This window comes from Protomyctophum bolini (assembly GCF_963924005.1).
Source record: "Protomyctophum bolini genome assembly, chromosome: 15".
NCBI classification, from domain to species: Eukaryota; Metazoa; Chordata; class Actinopteri; order Myctophiformes; family Myctophidae; genus Protomyctophum; species Protomyctophum bolini.
In genome coordinates, this window is record NC_137876.1 from 34160134 (window position 1) to 34176522 (window position 16389).

The window sequence follows — 16389 nt, forward strand, 5'->3', positions numbered from 1 at the left end:
CCCCTCAGGCCGGGCACCCATATTGGGGTTCTGTACAGTATGTACAGTATTCAAAATTTTTTTTTGATGCTGCTATATAAATATTTGAAGTTTTTCAGAAACCTTAGGTCAGGATTTAGAGGCGTTTTTAGAATCGGCCTTAGGCCTAAATGGGTTAAGACATTATGGTACGGTGTTGCATCTGTGTGCATTTGCATGTGTCTACAAACATGCGCACAGCATGCATATATAGTATACGATCGCACATCTTACCGTCATATTCTCAGCATAAAGATCGTTGAGTGTGTACACATGGCTGTAGACGTGAAACAGGTGACCCTCCATTACACGCGCACGCACACGCTCGTACGCACATAGACATGTACACACGCACCACCCTCACACACACACACACACACACGTGCTGCCTCGCTCTACAGGTGTGCAGTTGTGAAATCCTCAGAGCCTGTGGTGCTCATCCTATATCGTCCACATGCTCTCCCATCTCAGCACCAACCTTCCCCTCTCCGTTACATACACACTTACACACTTACACACACACATACACACGCACACGCACACACTTTCTCTCCCTCACAGACACACACATACTTCCTGCTCCTGTCTGCTGCGGCGGCTGCTGTTGCTATGGGAACCAGTGCCTAGTACAGGGCAACCCACATTTCCTAAGGACTGAGAAAACCCCTGTCACACACATGTACGCACACATGCGCACACTCTGTGTGTGTATAAACTTACATAAGCTGTTTAAAATACTTGTCAAACTGTCAAAAGATGGACTTGTGTTGTTTTGATAAGAGAACACTATACTGATGTACGTGACAAATGTATATTATATGGTCTCACTTGCCTGTGTATACATTTGCACAACTCAGAGCAGGATGCACTAATGCAATGTGTGCACTGTGCAAGCACAGTCATAAAAACCCCACATACATGCACTAGAGAGACATACTGTACACAGACATAAAAATACAAAAATACATTAACACAGACAGGCACGTGTACACACACAGACAAGACAAGACAAGACAACTGCATAATATATTTTTGTAAGTTTCAAGAGACCCTTCTTAGAAATGTAGCAGACTCAAAAGTACAATATTTCCATTGAAAATGTAGCAGCTTGCAAAATAGCAAATACAAAACACCAACAATGCACAACACTCAAGTAAATGTACTTAGTTAGTGTCCACCACTGAATCTATATAATCATTGGTCTAGCACTGAAACTGCAGGCTGCTACGGTGAAACAGGCTCCCTAAGTGCTGCGTGTTACAGCCAAAGCCATCCCCTGAATGCTATGTGTCGCAGCCAAATCACTCCCACTGTGCTTCCCTCGGGGGCCGCGAAGACAGGCAGCAGGCGGTAAGAGTGACACTCACACACACACTCATACAGTCACAGTCACACACACACACACACACTATCATCATCATCATCGCACTGTTATAATCCAACTCTGTGACAGCCACTGCGGCACCAGCCTTGTGTCGATTAAACCACAAGGCCATTTGAATGACTTTTGATCGTTCTGCTTTAGTGTGCTAAGAACACAGGCTAGTGTCTGAAGAGGATCCAGTTGGCTCAGCAGAGTCTGATGAAGATCAGTCAGTCACACACAGGCAGGGGACGGGGAAGGGGACGGGGGGACGGGGGGACGGGCGCTCCCAGAGAGACTCTCAACCTCAACCCCAGGTCTGGGATCAGACCAATTAAGCCTTGCATTCAAGCAGTCTGTAAATGTGTCTTGTTTCTTTACTGACAAGGTGCTGTGTGTGTGCGTGTGCGTGTGTGTGTGTGTGTGTGTGTGTGTGTGTGTGTGTGTCTTTATCCAAGGCGTTTTACATAGATTGTGCATTACATTTACCGATAGACCGATGGCGGTGGAAACCATGAAAGACACCAACCTGCACATCAGGAGCAATTAGGGGTTCAGAGTCTTGCTCAAGGACATTTCGATACTAACTCTGAACTTGGAACCTCACGGTTCCCATTCAGATGATCTAACGGCCACTCTACCCATGAGCCACTGTGTGCCTGCCTGCCAGCATCTCAGATTGAATGACGTGTGTGTGTACGTAGATGTGTGTGTGTGTGTGTGTGAGTGAGTGAGTGAGCGTGTTGGCTAACCACATTAAAAAAGTCTATTGGCTTTTATACTGAATGATTCATGTGTATGTGTGTGTGTGTGTGTGTGTGTGTGTGTGTGTGTGTGTGTGTGTGTGTGTGTGTGTGCGTGCATGCGCTTTATACGTGCAAGACAGTCACTTTAAAGAATGTCAGTGATTAAATTATGTTTGTTTGTGTGTGGGTGTGCGTGTGAGTGTGAGTGTGTGCCCTTGTGTGTGTGTTCCTCGAACAAGGACATAACAAGCCTGTTACTGTAATAAAAGGCTTGTCGTCACCTGTGGCAACGACAATTCGACCAATGGTTCACATGCAGAGTGACGACAAAGCAGTGTGTGTGCATGTCTCTTTGATGTGTGTGTGTGTGTGTGTGTGTGTGTGTGTGTGTGTGTGTGTGTGTGTGTGTGTGTGTGAGATTACTGAGGAATGTTGAAATGGAAAGGTGCATGCATCTGTGAGTTCCTTCAACAAAGGTATGTGTTCACATTCACAACGGAGAGGAGACGTGTGCAGGATTAAGCATGTACTATGCGTGTGTGTGTGTGTGTGTGTGTGTGTGTGTGTGTGTGTGTGTGTGTGTGTGTGTGTGTGTGTGTGCGTGTGTGTGTTTCAGTACCTGCTGCGCTGCATCACCGTTAACCATATGCGGCATGAGTGGGACCTCCCCATTCAGGTGGGGGGGCGGAGCCAGGTCCAGCGGCATCTGGTCTGTCATCATCATTGTGACGTACATTCATGGAGAAATTCACTGAACTGCCCTACCTGGAAAGAACAGAGAGAGGGGGGGGGGATTTAACATCATTCAAACACAACGTGTACACATTATGGTAGAGATTACGAGGAGAAACTAAATGTGAAACCGAAAGGATGATAAAAAGAGAAAGAGAAAAAAAATAAAGAAAGAGAGACCAGTTGGCATGTTATAACATGCACTTAAAGCATTTTGCATTGAAAAACATTTGGAGTTGGTTGGGGGATGGAAGGGGGGGGGGGGTGAGCACGAATTCAAAGCCTGTCGTCATGAAAAAACAATACAGAACTACTGCTAAAACGGAAAGGATTAAGACCAGTTTGGAGGATAAATTAAAAATAGATTTCACTGAATGTTCATAGTTTGAACTTTGAACACAATGAGTCAGGATAAATGCACCTGGCGTTGTCTCCGCAAATAGCGCACCATTGCGTTGAAACGCGCACACACACGCCCACATCAGGAATAACAAGAGGACAAACTGTGCATGGGTCTGATGGTGTTGACAGAAAAATAAACAGATGTGCTAAAGCGGGAGGAGGCGGTTTCTTTTACTAAAATAACTGTAAAAACTAAAAAGAAAAAAAAGAATAGAAAAAAGAAAACATCCCAGAGCCTGGCTATTCATATTTAGTGGGAAATAGCAACGCTTTATCTAATTGGCATGCAACAGGTTAAGAATAGAAAAGTAGCTGACATGTGTTCATTTGGTTTTGTTTTGGCCCAGGTCTAAAGTCTAGCAGGAAAAAAAACACAGGCGCTCGCCGCTTATGCATGCGCCACACACAAACCACATAGATAAACATGTACCACCACTGCCGCAATTCCAATACACGTATGTCACCAGTATTACGTACACTACCCCTGGAGATGATATGGGAAATTATACGCACATCGCACGTACTGTACTTGCACGCACACACACACACACACACACACACACACACACACACGCGCGCGCGCGCAAAGATAGAGGCAGCCCTTATGCACACTACACACATGTGACATGCACACACCATTATACTGAACACACAATACAAAGCCCAGCCAGGCTCAGTGCCAGCCAGAGATAGACGTTTGAATGATGTAGGGTAGGTGATTAAATGGAATCCTGTCGAGTGAAATCACACTTTAAGATTCCTGAGTAATGTCTACAACTAATGGCAATAAGCGGCACTGCTGTTAACTTGGCACACATGCAATTATATTATTGCGACCTAAGGTCACATTTACTTTGAAAACCTCATCTCCCGTCCGTTAGTCATGTGTCCATATATGGCCATACCTCGTGACATCACACCTCCATATATGGTCACGCCTCGTGACATCACGCCTCCATATATGGTAATGCCTCGTGACATCACGCTTCATGACACGTGACTTCACCATATATGGCCATCTCCATATATGAAGATCACGACAGATTGACCGATCTAACCCTGGATATCCATACATGGAGAAGACTGGATCTACACCTATCTGCATATATGGAGCCGGCCAGCAACTCTACATCTGACCTCAAACCCTTAGATCTCCATATATGGAGCTGACCTGTTTTGATATTCCATATGTTGACACCCGTCCTTCCTGTTCTGACATTCCATATGTTGATCTGACCTCATCAAACCCTGTACACTCAATAGAGTCCAATTACTAGAGTAGTAATAGTCATTGTTACTAGAGGAATTAATTAACAACAACAAAAGAGTTGCTGCCACCACATGAAAGACAAACATTCTAAAGTAAAAATGTATTATTGTACTCATAATATTAGCTACGCTGTACATTCGTATGGAGGACGAAAACTGCCATATCTAAAAATAAAAAAATATGTATTAATGAAAAAATGAAATAAATAAAGAAATCCAAAATAATTACATGTATTTATTTATTTTGAGATATGGCAGTGTATTAATGCCAGGAACATGGAATTCCCCCCGCCTGTGCCAGAACGTAAAAATATGTCTTTCTTTAATGTTATTTAATCTGGTAATTAAAAACAATATATATAAATATATATTTTGCTTTTACTCAGATATTAGACAGCCTACATATGGACCAGACATGCACATGCACACACTTTTTGGCTCAAAATGAGCCAAAATCCAGTGTTTGGAAGATTATTTTTCCCTCTTCTTACATCCGGACGAAAACAAAAACATCATCGCCCATCTACCTCAGCCTACAGTGTGTAAGGGGGCTACACTTCCTGGTTGCCCTGGGATCTCTTCTTCTACTGTGGTATTTTGCACATTTGACTGGCACTGGCCTCACAATCCCCACATATGTGTCAGGAGGGAAAGTAACTAGTAAGATCACCATTATACAAACAGTAATTTCCGTTACCAGTGAAATGTGATTCCAAAGAAGGATAACATTTTGAATTCAATAATTCCGTGTTGGATCCTGGAAACAAAAAGCGACTCTGTGTGTGTGTGTGTGTGTGTGTGTGTGTGTGTGTGTGCACGACTAGACAGAAAAGCCTGTGTAAGCATGGAAACTGCTTCTCAAACATAAAACATGCATAGAGAATGCACACTAAGCTGACACACACACACAATATTCAGGGCCATTCTGACCTCACAAGCGTTACAGTCATTACTCATACAGTCATTCATGTATAACATGTACACACACACCCAATGACTCCTGACCAAGCACACTAGATCTTCACATCCACCTAACAGACTGTCTGCCTCGCTTCCAGTCTCTCTCACACACACACACACACACACACACACACACACACACACACACACACGGAGCAACCCATGCTTTGCAGGTCACCTCACCATGAGCCACTTCACAAGAAACAGAAGAACCACAACAAAGATATGACTGACTGAACACCTGGCTCTGCGTGCGTGCATGCGTGCGTGCACACTGCAGGGTACACATAGGTGCGTGCGTGCGTGCACACTGCAGGGTACACATAGTTCCTGAGAACACGACATTAGGATCATATGACAGATAATGACACATTACATATTTTAGGAGGTTACATCCTGCTGACTCACTGAACCACTTGCTGCACTTCTATGTGTAGACAGAAAAAGCAGATCTACAAGCTCACAGTGAGCTTGTAGACGTTGCCACACAGTTACATAACGTTCAGCTTATACCACACAATGACATCAACCTCATGAGTCATGACTCACGAGTTCCCTCAGGCGGTTGTCCCTCAGGCAATAGTGGAACAAGTACTCAAGTGTTTTACTTAGTAAACTTTACCTCAGTAAAAGTGTCAATACTGCAGTATAGAAATATATAAGTAAAAGTACAAAAGTATCTGTATCACCATGTACTTTAAAGTACTCATAATGTCCCACTTCAAGTTTTCAAATGTATAAAAGTCTTTTGAAAATAGCTGATGGCCGAAATGCTATATTTGGATCCGAGATGTAGTGGAGTAGATTATTGGAAATTGGAAAAGTAAAGTACTTAAGTGAATGTACTTTCCACCACTGCCCTCAGGTAGATAAGGTGCAGCAATAACAAATGCACCAACGTACTGTAGATCACAGTCACCACAATGGTGGACTTCAGTAGACATGTTTGTAGTTCATACTCAAAACTCCCATGGGTTTTTGTAGTTCATACTCAAAATAATGTGTACTCCCGTGGGTTTTTGGGTCGTACATTGTGTGCATTTCAACGTCAGAGTTGATGATAGAGCTCTGAATCACCAATTGCTCCCAATGTGCAGGTTGGTGCCTTGCATGGTTTTCTCCACCATCGGTGTATGAATGTGAATGGGTGGATGTAACACCCATGCAATCTATGTAAAGCGATTTGGATAAAAGCACTATATAAATGCACCATTTACCATTTTAACTACTTCTCCAAAGTCAGCGACACCAACAGCCACAACAAACGGCAACCATGATCTGGTGCCACCCAAATAAAATGTAGAGCAAACATGGGAGAATTCCCATTCTACTACTCTGCCAGACAACTATTCCACAATCTCCGAATGCTACTGTATATAGAGTCTGGAACTACACCTCCCGAAATCCCAGTAAGGAAGCTGCCATTTCCGTTCACGAAAATATATTTTAAAATATCTTTACATTTTATTTTTTTATATCCTTTTCTGCTAAGCAAGCAAGCTATATATATGCTTAGATGTTTATAGGATAAAGTGGGGAGGAGGCTCCATTCCGCTTTGTATTTTACTCACGATATCTTTTCCATTGCTCCAGACTGTATAACGGAAGCTTCGGAATTGACCCGACACTAGGCATGTAACGATACACTCAACTCACGATATGATACGTATCACGATATGAGGTTCACGATACGATTTTTCACTATATTTTCAACACAATTATTTTCCAGACAAATGATCAAATATATATATATTGTCTTTTTGATTTATCTTCCCCCCCCCACAAGCTTTTTTCACAATTTTAATCCAACATGTGGAATGACCTGACACCATCCAACATATGGAATGACCCGACACCATCCATATATGGAATGACCTGATACCATCCATATATGGAATGACCTGACACCATCCATCTATGGAATGACCTGACACCATCCATCTATGGAATGACCTGACACCATCCATATATGGAATGACCTGACACCATCCATATATGGAATGACCTGACACCATCCATATATGGAATGACCTGACACCATCCATATATGGAATGACCTGACACCATCCATATATGGAATGACCTGACACCATCCAACATGTGGAATGACCTGATACCATCCAACATGTGGAATGACCTGACACCATCCATCTATGGAATGACCTGACACCATCCATCTATGGAATGACCTGATACCATCCAACATGTGGAATGACCTGACACCATCCATCTATGGAATGACCTGACACCATCCATCTATGGAATGACCTGACACCATCCATCTATGGAATGACCTGACACCATCCATCTATGGAATGACCTGACACCATCCATCTATGGAATGACCTGATACCATCCAACATGTGGAATGACCTGACACCATCCAACATGTGGAATGACCTGATACCATCCAACATGTGGAATGACCTGACACCATCCATCTATGGAATGACCCGACACCATCCATATATGGAATGACCTGACACCATCCATCTATGGAATGACCTGATACCATCCAACATGTGGAATGACCTGACACCATCCATCTATGGAATGACCTGATACCATCCATATATGGAATGACCTTACACCATCCATCTATGGAATGACCTGATACCATCCAACATGTGGAATGACCTGATACCATCCAACATGTGGAATGACCTGACACCATCCATCTATGGAATGACCTGACACCATCCATCTATGGAATGACCTGACACCATCCATATATGGAATGACCTGACACCATCCATATATGGAATGACCTGACACCATCCAACATGTGGAATGACCTGACACCATCCATCTATGGAATGACCTGATACCATCCATATATGGAATGACCTTACACCATCCATCTATGGAATGACCTGATACCATCCAACATGTGGAATGACCTGACACCATCCATCTATGGAATGACCTGATACCATCCATATATGGAATGACCTTACACCATCCATCTATGGAATGACCTGATACCATCCAACATGTGGAATGACCTGATACCATCCAACATGTGGAATGACCTGACACCATCCATCTATGGAATGACCTGACACCATCCATCTATGGAATGACCTGACACCATCCATATATGGAATGACCTGACACCATCCATATATGGAATGACCTGACACCATCCAACATGTGGAATGACCTGACACCATCCATATATGGAATGACCTGACACCATCCAACATGTGGAATGACCTGACACCATCCATATATGGAATGACTTGACACCATCCATCAAAGGATGTGAATCACTGAATCACTTTCAAAACTGGCCTGAAAAAGATATAGATAGATAGCTTTATTGTCATTCAGCAGATACATAAAATGCATAAGAGAACGAAATGTCGTTTCACTGGCTTTTAGTATGCTAGTTAAAAGAGCTAAAAAACTATTTTAAAAAAGCATTCAGGAAACCATCAAGGGGAGGTAGAGGTAAATTCCCATCGAAAAGGGGTGCATGTGTTTGGTTAGTCCGACATCCTAACCAAAAACCCTAAACCTAACCTCTCAGGAATCCACAGGTTAGTATTAACCTGTCACGCATGTCGGGATCGCACTTAAGCTAGTCCAATACACAGGACCTTAATGGAAACAAGCCCTGGGGGCTAATCTGGGCCATCAATTTATTTATATATATACATGTATATCTCAAGTGAACATTGTTCCAGTATATTCAAGGCACAAAGGTACAGTATGTTAAGAGAGAACGGCTATAGATGCCATAGCCTGGAAGGATGTGATGACGCATCATGCCATTCTGAGTATTGGAAAGTCTGAGAAAGTGTCCCCATTGGCTTACTGTAATAGACAAAGACAATGACCAATGATCAGTCTCTTTATAGAACAGCGTTAGGCAAGCTGGTAAAAACAACACACTACTAGCAGGAAGACATTCAGAGCAAAATAGAGAGAAAAAGAACAAGAGACGGAAACAGCAAGAAGAGGAAGCAAACATGATTAAATGAGAGAGAGAGAGAGGGGGGCGGGGGGCAGAATAAAAATAGACACACATGTACCCTTACATAATTCAATTAACACTGAGGACTTGTGTGTATACTGTAGGTAAAGGCAGAAGGTGGAGATACAGAGAAAGGTTGAGAGAGAGAGAGAGAGAGAGAGAGAGGTAGAGAATGATAGAGGTAGAGAGAGCAGTAGAGGTGAACAGGTATCCCGTTCCAGGTCCTGGGTGTTAAACAGTGTGGAATGCTCTCAGGTGTCATTGCACTGAACTCAATGAGCTCCTATTCACTCCCAAAACGCACGCACACACGCACCACTCGACTGTTTGGGATTGATTCAATTTCCCTTTATACCCCAACGTTATCAGCTGACAACTTTAATCTGCACTGGCATTTAGCTCACACACACAGGCCAGGTTGTGTAAATGTAGGTGCAATCGTATGCATGTGTGTGTGTGTGTGTGTGTGTGTGTGTGTGTGTGTGTGTGTGTGTGTGTGTGTGTGTGTTCTAAATATGGTGGGAAACTGCCACCCAAACCAGTCCCATTCAAGGCTTGCTCCTTTTACAAAAGGTATTCAGTCTGCACACACACACACACACACACACACACACACACACACACACACACAGGAGTACCTTTGTGAGAGAGCAGAGAGGGGGGTGCACAGAAGAGGGGGGGGGGTGGTGGAACGAAGGAGAGATGCAGGAATGCTGGGCTTGTGCTTACTTTGAGGCCACCGTGGACGTGTGCAGCACACACACACAGTCTCACACACACACACACACACACACACAGAGGGGCTTTATAAAGAGAAGGAAACCTCTTAGGATTCCCACATCGAAGCAGCTTTCTGCACATATGCAGTCTCTCTCTCTCTCTGTGTGTGTGTGTGTGTGTGTGTGTGTGTGTGTGTGTGTGTGTGTGTAGGCAGAGAGAGAGAGAGAGAGAGAGAGAGAGAGAGAGAGAGAGGGGAAAGGGAGAATGAAGGGGTGGGGGGGGGGGGGGTGATGATGAATGAAAAGAGGACAGGGACCAAGAGGCGAAGAGAGAGAGAGAGAGAGAGAGAGGGGGAGAGAGACACTGGGGGTTGGACTAGAATCATCTATCCTAAAAGGAAGCTCCTGGGTTGCTTCGTCTGCGACTCTGCGTGCTTTTGGCATGCATATGTGCGTGCATGCACTTGTGCATATCCGTCTGCATGCAATGACTGTGTGTGTGTGTGTGTGTGTGGTTGAAGTCATCTTGCCCTGTAATTGCAGTAATGATATGTCATCCACAGAGGAGAACTCTGGAACGGGTGGAGTGGAATGTGACGCGCGCACACACATGCGCACACACGCACACACATGCGCACACACGCACACACCCCTTGGAGACCATGTATGAACAAGCTTGACTTTAAACTCTCAGAACTAAGGCCTTTAGGCGACGTCCCCCCCCCCCCCCCCAACAGATGAGATCCAACACCTAAAGGAACGTCATCTATAATCATACATGCTTTCACAGAGCAGCTGCCATTGGCTCTAATTGCCCTTTTAAAAAGGGCAATTTTTTCTTCAGCACCACCTGAAAATAAAAGTCCATGCTTACTCTATTATGGCAGTGGTTTTCAACCCTTTCCATTTTTTATTCGGCTTTGGGCCACGGACCACCATTTGATGACATTTCTCAGACCGAAGACTTAAAATATAAGTAAGACAAGACTTAAGATTCTGTCCATAATTCCATGCTGTATATGTGGTACCATTAGCAGTGGCGCCGGCGGGACGTAAAAGTGGGGGGACAATATTCGAGATGGAGAGCTGAGACTATAAAGAGCAACTGCAGTTACTGCACGTAGGGTAGGCTATATAGACAGTTACTGCACGTAGGGTAGGCTATATAGACAGTTACTGCACGTAGGGTAGGCTATATAGAGTTACTGCACGTAGGGTAGGCTATATAGAGTTACTGCATGTAGGGTAGACTATATAGTCAGTTACTGCACGTAGGGTAGGCTATATAGTCAGTTACTGCACGTAGGGTAGACTATATAGTCAGTTACTGCACGTAGGGTAGGCTATATAGAGTTACTGCACGTAGGGTAGGCTATATAGAGTTACTGCACGTAGGGTAGGCTATATAGAGTTACTGCACGTAGGGTAGACTATATAGTCAGTTACTGCACGTAGGGTAGGCTATATAGAGTTACTGCACGTAGGGTAGGCTATATAGTCAGTTACTGCACGTAGGGTAGGCTATATAGAGTTACTGCACGTAGGGTAGGCTATATAGAGTTACTGCACGTAGGGTAGACTATATAGTCAGTTACTGCACGTAGGGTAGACTATATAGTCAGTTACTGCACGTAGGGTAGACTATATAGTCAGTTACTGCACATAGGGTAGGCTATATAGACAGTTACTGCACGTAGGGTAGACTATATAGTCAGTTACTGCACGTAGGGTAGGCTATATAGACAGTTACTGCACGTAGGGTAGACTATATAGACAGTTACTGCACGTAGGGTAGACTATATAGACAGTTACTGCACGTAGGGTAGGCTATATAGTCAGTTACTGCACGTAGGGTAGACTATATAGTCAGTTACTGCACGTAGGGTAGGCTATATAGACAGTTACTGCACGTAGGGTAGACTATATAGTCAGTTACTGCACGTAGGGTAGGCTATATAGACAGTTACTGCACGTAGCGTAGGCTATATAGACAGTTACTGCACGTAGGGTAGGCTATATAGACAGTTACTGCACGTAGGGTAGGCTATATAGACAGTTACTGCACGTAGGGTAGGCTATATAGACAGAATGGTCATTGCGGCGAGAGGAAGCATTCAGCGGCAGCCAATACACAACCATGATTGATCAACAAAATGAATGGGAACGGAACGGAGACCACCAGCACCGGTCAGGAAAATGACCAGTCATTGGCATTCAGACCCAAATTGTATTCTAGTGGGTTCCACATCTTCACAAAATAGTATTTCTACACTTTAATAGAATGTCAGTGTGAGCCTCCAAGGTCAGAGTGTGGTCTGTTGCCTGCATTGTGTACATAACTCGAGGCAGATGAGAAGCTACAAAAATGTCCTTCAAGAGACTGGAGAAATGTGAAGAGAAGACACGTACAGAAAGAAATGCTCACATTAAGTAGACGTCAATGTTTGGTGAAATCTAGCCCTGTGGTTCTTCATTTAAATCAAAGGTTAAATGAACAACTTGTACAAAGGTGTACAAGTTGCTCTCAGTCATAATTATTTTCTTTAGTACCTTTTTCATAACACCTCCGCCCACACACACACACACACACACACACACACACACACACACTCACACATCTCGCTCTTTCCATCTCATTCTTGCTCTTTTTTTCCACACTTTCCTCGAAATGCCAGGCATTCTGCAGAGATCACTGCTGCGTGCAGCCAGAGTGCTCAACAAGTCAGGACTCAGCTCCAGTAAACGACAGACTCAGCACTTCTCTCTTTCTTCCTCCTCTCAAACCCTCTTTCTGCACCCACAAAATGAGCACTTTGGGCAAAGAGTTTCTCCCCCTCTCATCCTCCCACTCCTCCATCAAACCATCCATCCCTCTGTTCCTCTCATCAGACCTGGCATGCAGGACGGCAGAGCTGGAAACAGATTACCCAGTGCCTTACTGGTGGCCAAACAGTCTTACTTAGCCTTTGTTTTATCTCTTAAAGTAGTCAAGGCTGGAAGCAGCTGGATGAAGGATGTGTAGCAGTGGTCAAGACAGCATTGTCATTGACACCTAGGCTCCCAATGCCTGAAAGCGCAACGCAGGCTTGAGTCTCGTTCCCGATTAACTTTGCTGTATGTCATTTCCCATCTCTCTCCTCATCCGTCTGTCTCCACTTACTCGATCAATAAAGGCAAAAAGACCAAATAATGTAAAAAGAAAAGAGTATCGTCACCGCAGTGCTGCAGGTACCATGGTAACAGGTAACAGTGCTGCAGGTAACATGGTAACAGGTAACAGTGCTGCAGGTAACATGGTAACAGGTAACAGTGCTGCAGGTAACATGGTAACAGGTAACAGTGCTGCAGGTAACATGGTAACAGGTAACAGTACTGCATGTAACATGGTAACAGTGCTGCAGGTAACATGGTAACAGGTAACAGTGCTGCAGGTAACATGGTAACAGGTAACAGTACTGCATGTAACATGGTAACAGTGCTGCAGGTAACATGGTAACAGGTAACATGCTGGTGGAATTTAGGAATGACCTTTTGTAGGTTGTTCCGGTTGAGGTCACCTAAACATAAGATTGCGCAATGTGCGTGCACTGATTACCCGGTGTAATTCCTTCATTGCTGTTTAATTCCTTCATTGCTGTGTCCTTGTTAGCTCCCGGATGGATGTAGACATAATTTACAATCACAATGTTAAAGTCAAATGGGAGATAAGACTTTTGGCAGACTATCATCAGAATTGAAATGCAAGGTCTGAAATTAAATGCAACGTTGTCGGCTGTCCAGGATGTTAACATCATTGCACCAGTTGTTATTAATCAAGGGACAAACACCTCCCCCACATTGCTTACTGCTTAGTCAATTTCTGTCATTAGTAAGTCATATCTGACACTTCTGTGACCTCGGAAAGCAAAGGTCCGTTTCTCTATGACGGTTAAAAAACATAATTGAGACCCCATGCCCCTCGCAAAAATGCGGGCAAATGTGGTGAGAGCCCCAAATCCAAAATGGCTATACCATCAGTATGACGAAAATGAACATTTCAATGGTTTGGCCTCCAGTGACGAGTATAACTTGTTTTCTGTGACTTCTTGGGCTGAGGAATCAATAATGTTCATTTCATGATTTCTGATCCAATATGGCCGCCAAATATCAGCTCTGAAAAGTCCATTTTTCAACGTTGTCGTAGAACCTTCATATTAGAGACTCTAATGAAAGCTCTGCTCAAGCGGTTTGTTTTGGGCACTTTAAACAAACAGGGTACGGTGTTTGTACTCCTGCACATTCCCTGCGCTGTCAAAACACAAGTCCACTTCTCTCATTGGCCGCAAAGGAGGCAGAGGGCGGGACGAAGAGAAAGTTACAGCTGAAAAGGAACAGCGGCTCATTCCCAGGGTCCAATGAGTTACATAACGCATTAGCCACACACACACACACACACACACACACACACACACACACACAGGACAACTCCCTCAACACACAGCAGCACAAACGGGTCACAGAAGAAGAAAGAGAGACGGTAATAGAAAGAAAAGGCACAGAGGGAGAGAGAAAGAGGGGATAGGTAGAAACATGGATAAGGCACAGGAGTGAGAAAGAAGTGTGGGGGGAATCAGTTTTCCCGCTGAACGAAAAGTTAGAGGAAAGGACTATTTTACACTCAGGCCAGTAGTTATAGTGTGTGTGTGTGTGTGTGTGTGTGTGTGTGTGTGTGTGTGTGTGTGCGTGTGTGTGTGTGTGTGTGTGTGTGTGTGAGAGAGAGAGGAGAGAGAGATTAATTGGTGTGTGATGTAGAGCTTAGATCAGGCTCCAAAAAACAAGCCCGGCCCTATCCGAGAACATTCTGTGTGAACCCACCACGGGCCCATTTTGACCTGAGATCAGATTCTAAAATTGTCTAAATCCTGACAGTTTTCTGAAAAAACTATGTTTCTATTTCAGTCGTTATTCGATTTTTCAAAGATAGCAGATCTACATTGCTCATTTTCAATAGCTAAAACATAACATAATGCTAACACCAAAAGGGGTTCCCGCCCAAAATAGTGCATGCAGCCCGATTGTTTATTCTGTGTCGAAAGTAACATAATTTATGTTTAACTGTGATAGTTTAGTTATTTGCTAAATTAAATTTCTAACCAACATATTTTTGGGGGATAAGTTATTCTGTTGTTTTCCCAGTTCCCACGCACTGAAAATGTGTTGTCATTCAAGCAACTCTAAATTAGAACTGTTGTTGACAGAAATGTGTGAACTCAAGACACCTGACACAATTTGTAATCGTTAGCTTTGATTGACTGGTGAAACAAATATATAATTGTTACAAAGGAATTAACAACATTCAGACTTTGTGGAAATAGTGCATTTCACAAAAGCCTGTTAAAAAAAATACAAATATAAATATGAATGCGTTATAGAGCTTGTAGATCTGCCTTTTTTGAAAAATGTCAAAAATGTGGCGCAAATCTTTCAATATATTCTTTCACAGTGAACGTAAAATATTTGCTTCCGGGGTCCCTGAAATAACATATTTTCAGATGGGGGTCGGCGGCCAAATACAGATTATTCTGGGGGTCTTTGACATGAAAAAGGTTGAGCACCATTGACATAGGTTTTTCAGAAAACTTTTAGGATTTAGAAGACTTTTTTTTAATGGTTCTAAATGGGTTAAACCTCTAGTGTGATGCCCAAGATCACCTGCATCAAAGCTCTGGCGGAAATGCAGTGGGCCAAGGAACACCACGCTGCCAGGAATGCACAACACACAGATATGCACCCTTCCCAACTAGCCCTTCACACACAGATATGCACCCTTCCCAACTAGCCCTTCACACACAGATACGCACCCTTCCCAACTGGCCCTTCACACACAGATACGCACCCTTCCCAACTAGCCCTTCACACAGATACGCACCCTTCCCAACTAGTCCTTCACACACAGATACGCACCCTTCCCAACTAGCCCTTCCCACACAGATATACACCCTTCCCAACTAGCCCTTCACACACAGATATGCACCCTTCCCAACTAGCCCTTCACACACAGATATGCACCCTTCCCAACTAGCCCTTCACACACAGATATGCACCCTTCCCAACTAGCCCTTCACACACAGATATGCACCCTTCCCAACTAGCCCTTCACACACAGATATGCACCCTTCCCAACTAGCCCTTCACACACAGATATGCACCCTTCCCAACTAG

The 16389-nt window shown here is 43.8% G+C and overlaps 1 protein-coding gene across 2 annotated transcripts in view; it reads right to left on the minus strand.

The window, feature by feature from the left end:
• Window positions 1-16389, minus strand: part of fndc3ba (fibronectin type III domain containing 3Ba) — a 147311-nt gene that overhangs the window by 109504 nt on the left and 21418 nt on the right. For both annotated transcript variants that reach the window (XM_080783955.1, XM_080783956.1), the window contains exon 2: window positions 2747-2892. In XM_080783955.1, coding sequence (XP_080640081.1) covers window positions 2747-2863 — 117 coding nt within the window. In that variant the 5' untranslated portion in view covers window positions 2864-2892. The remainder of the gene's footprint in view (window positions 1-2746; window positions 2893-16389) is intronic.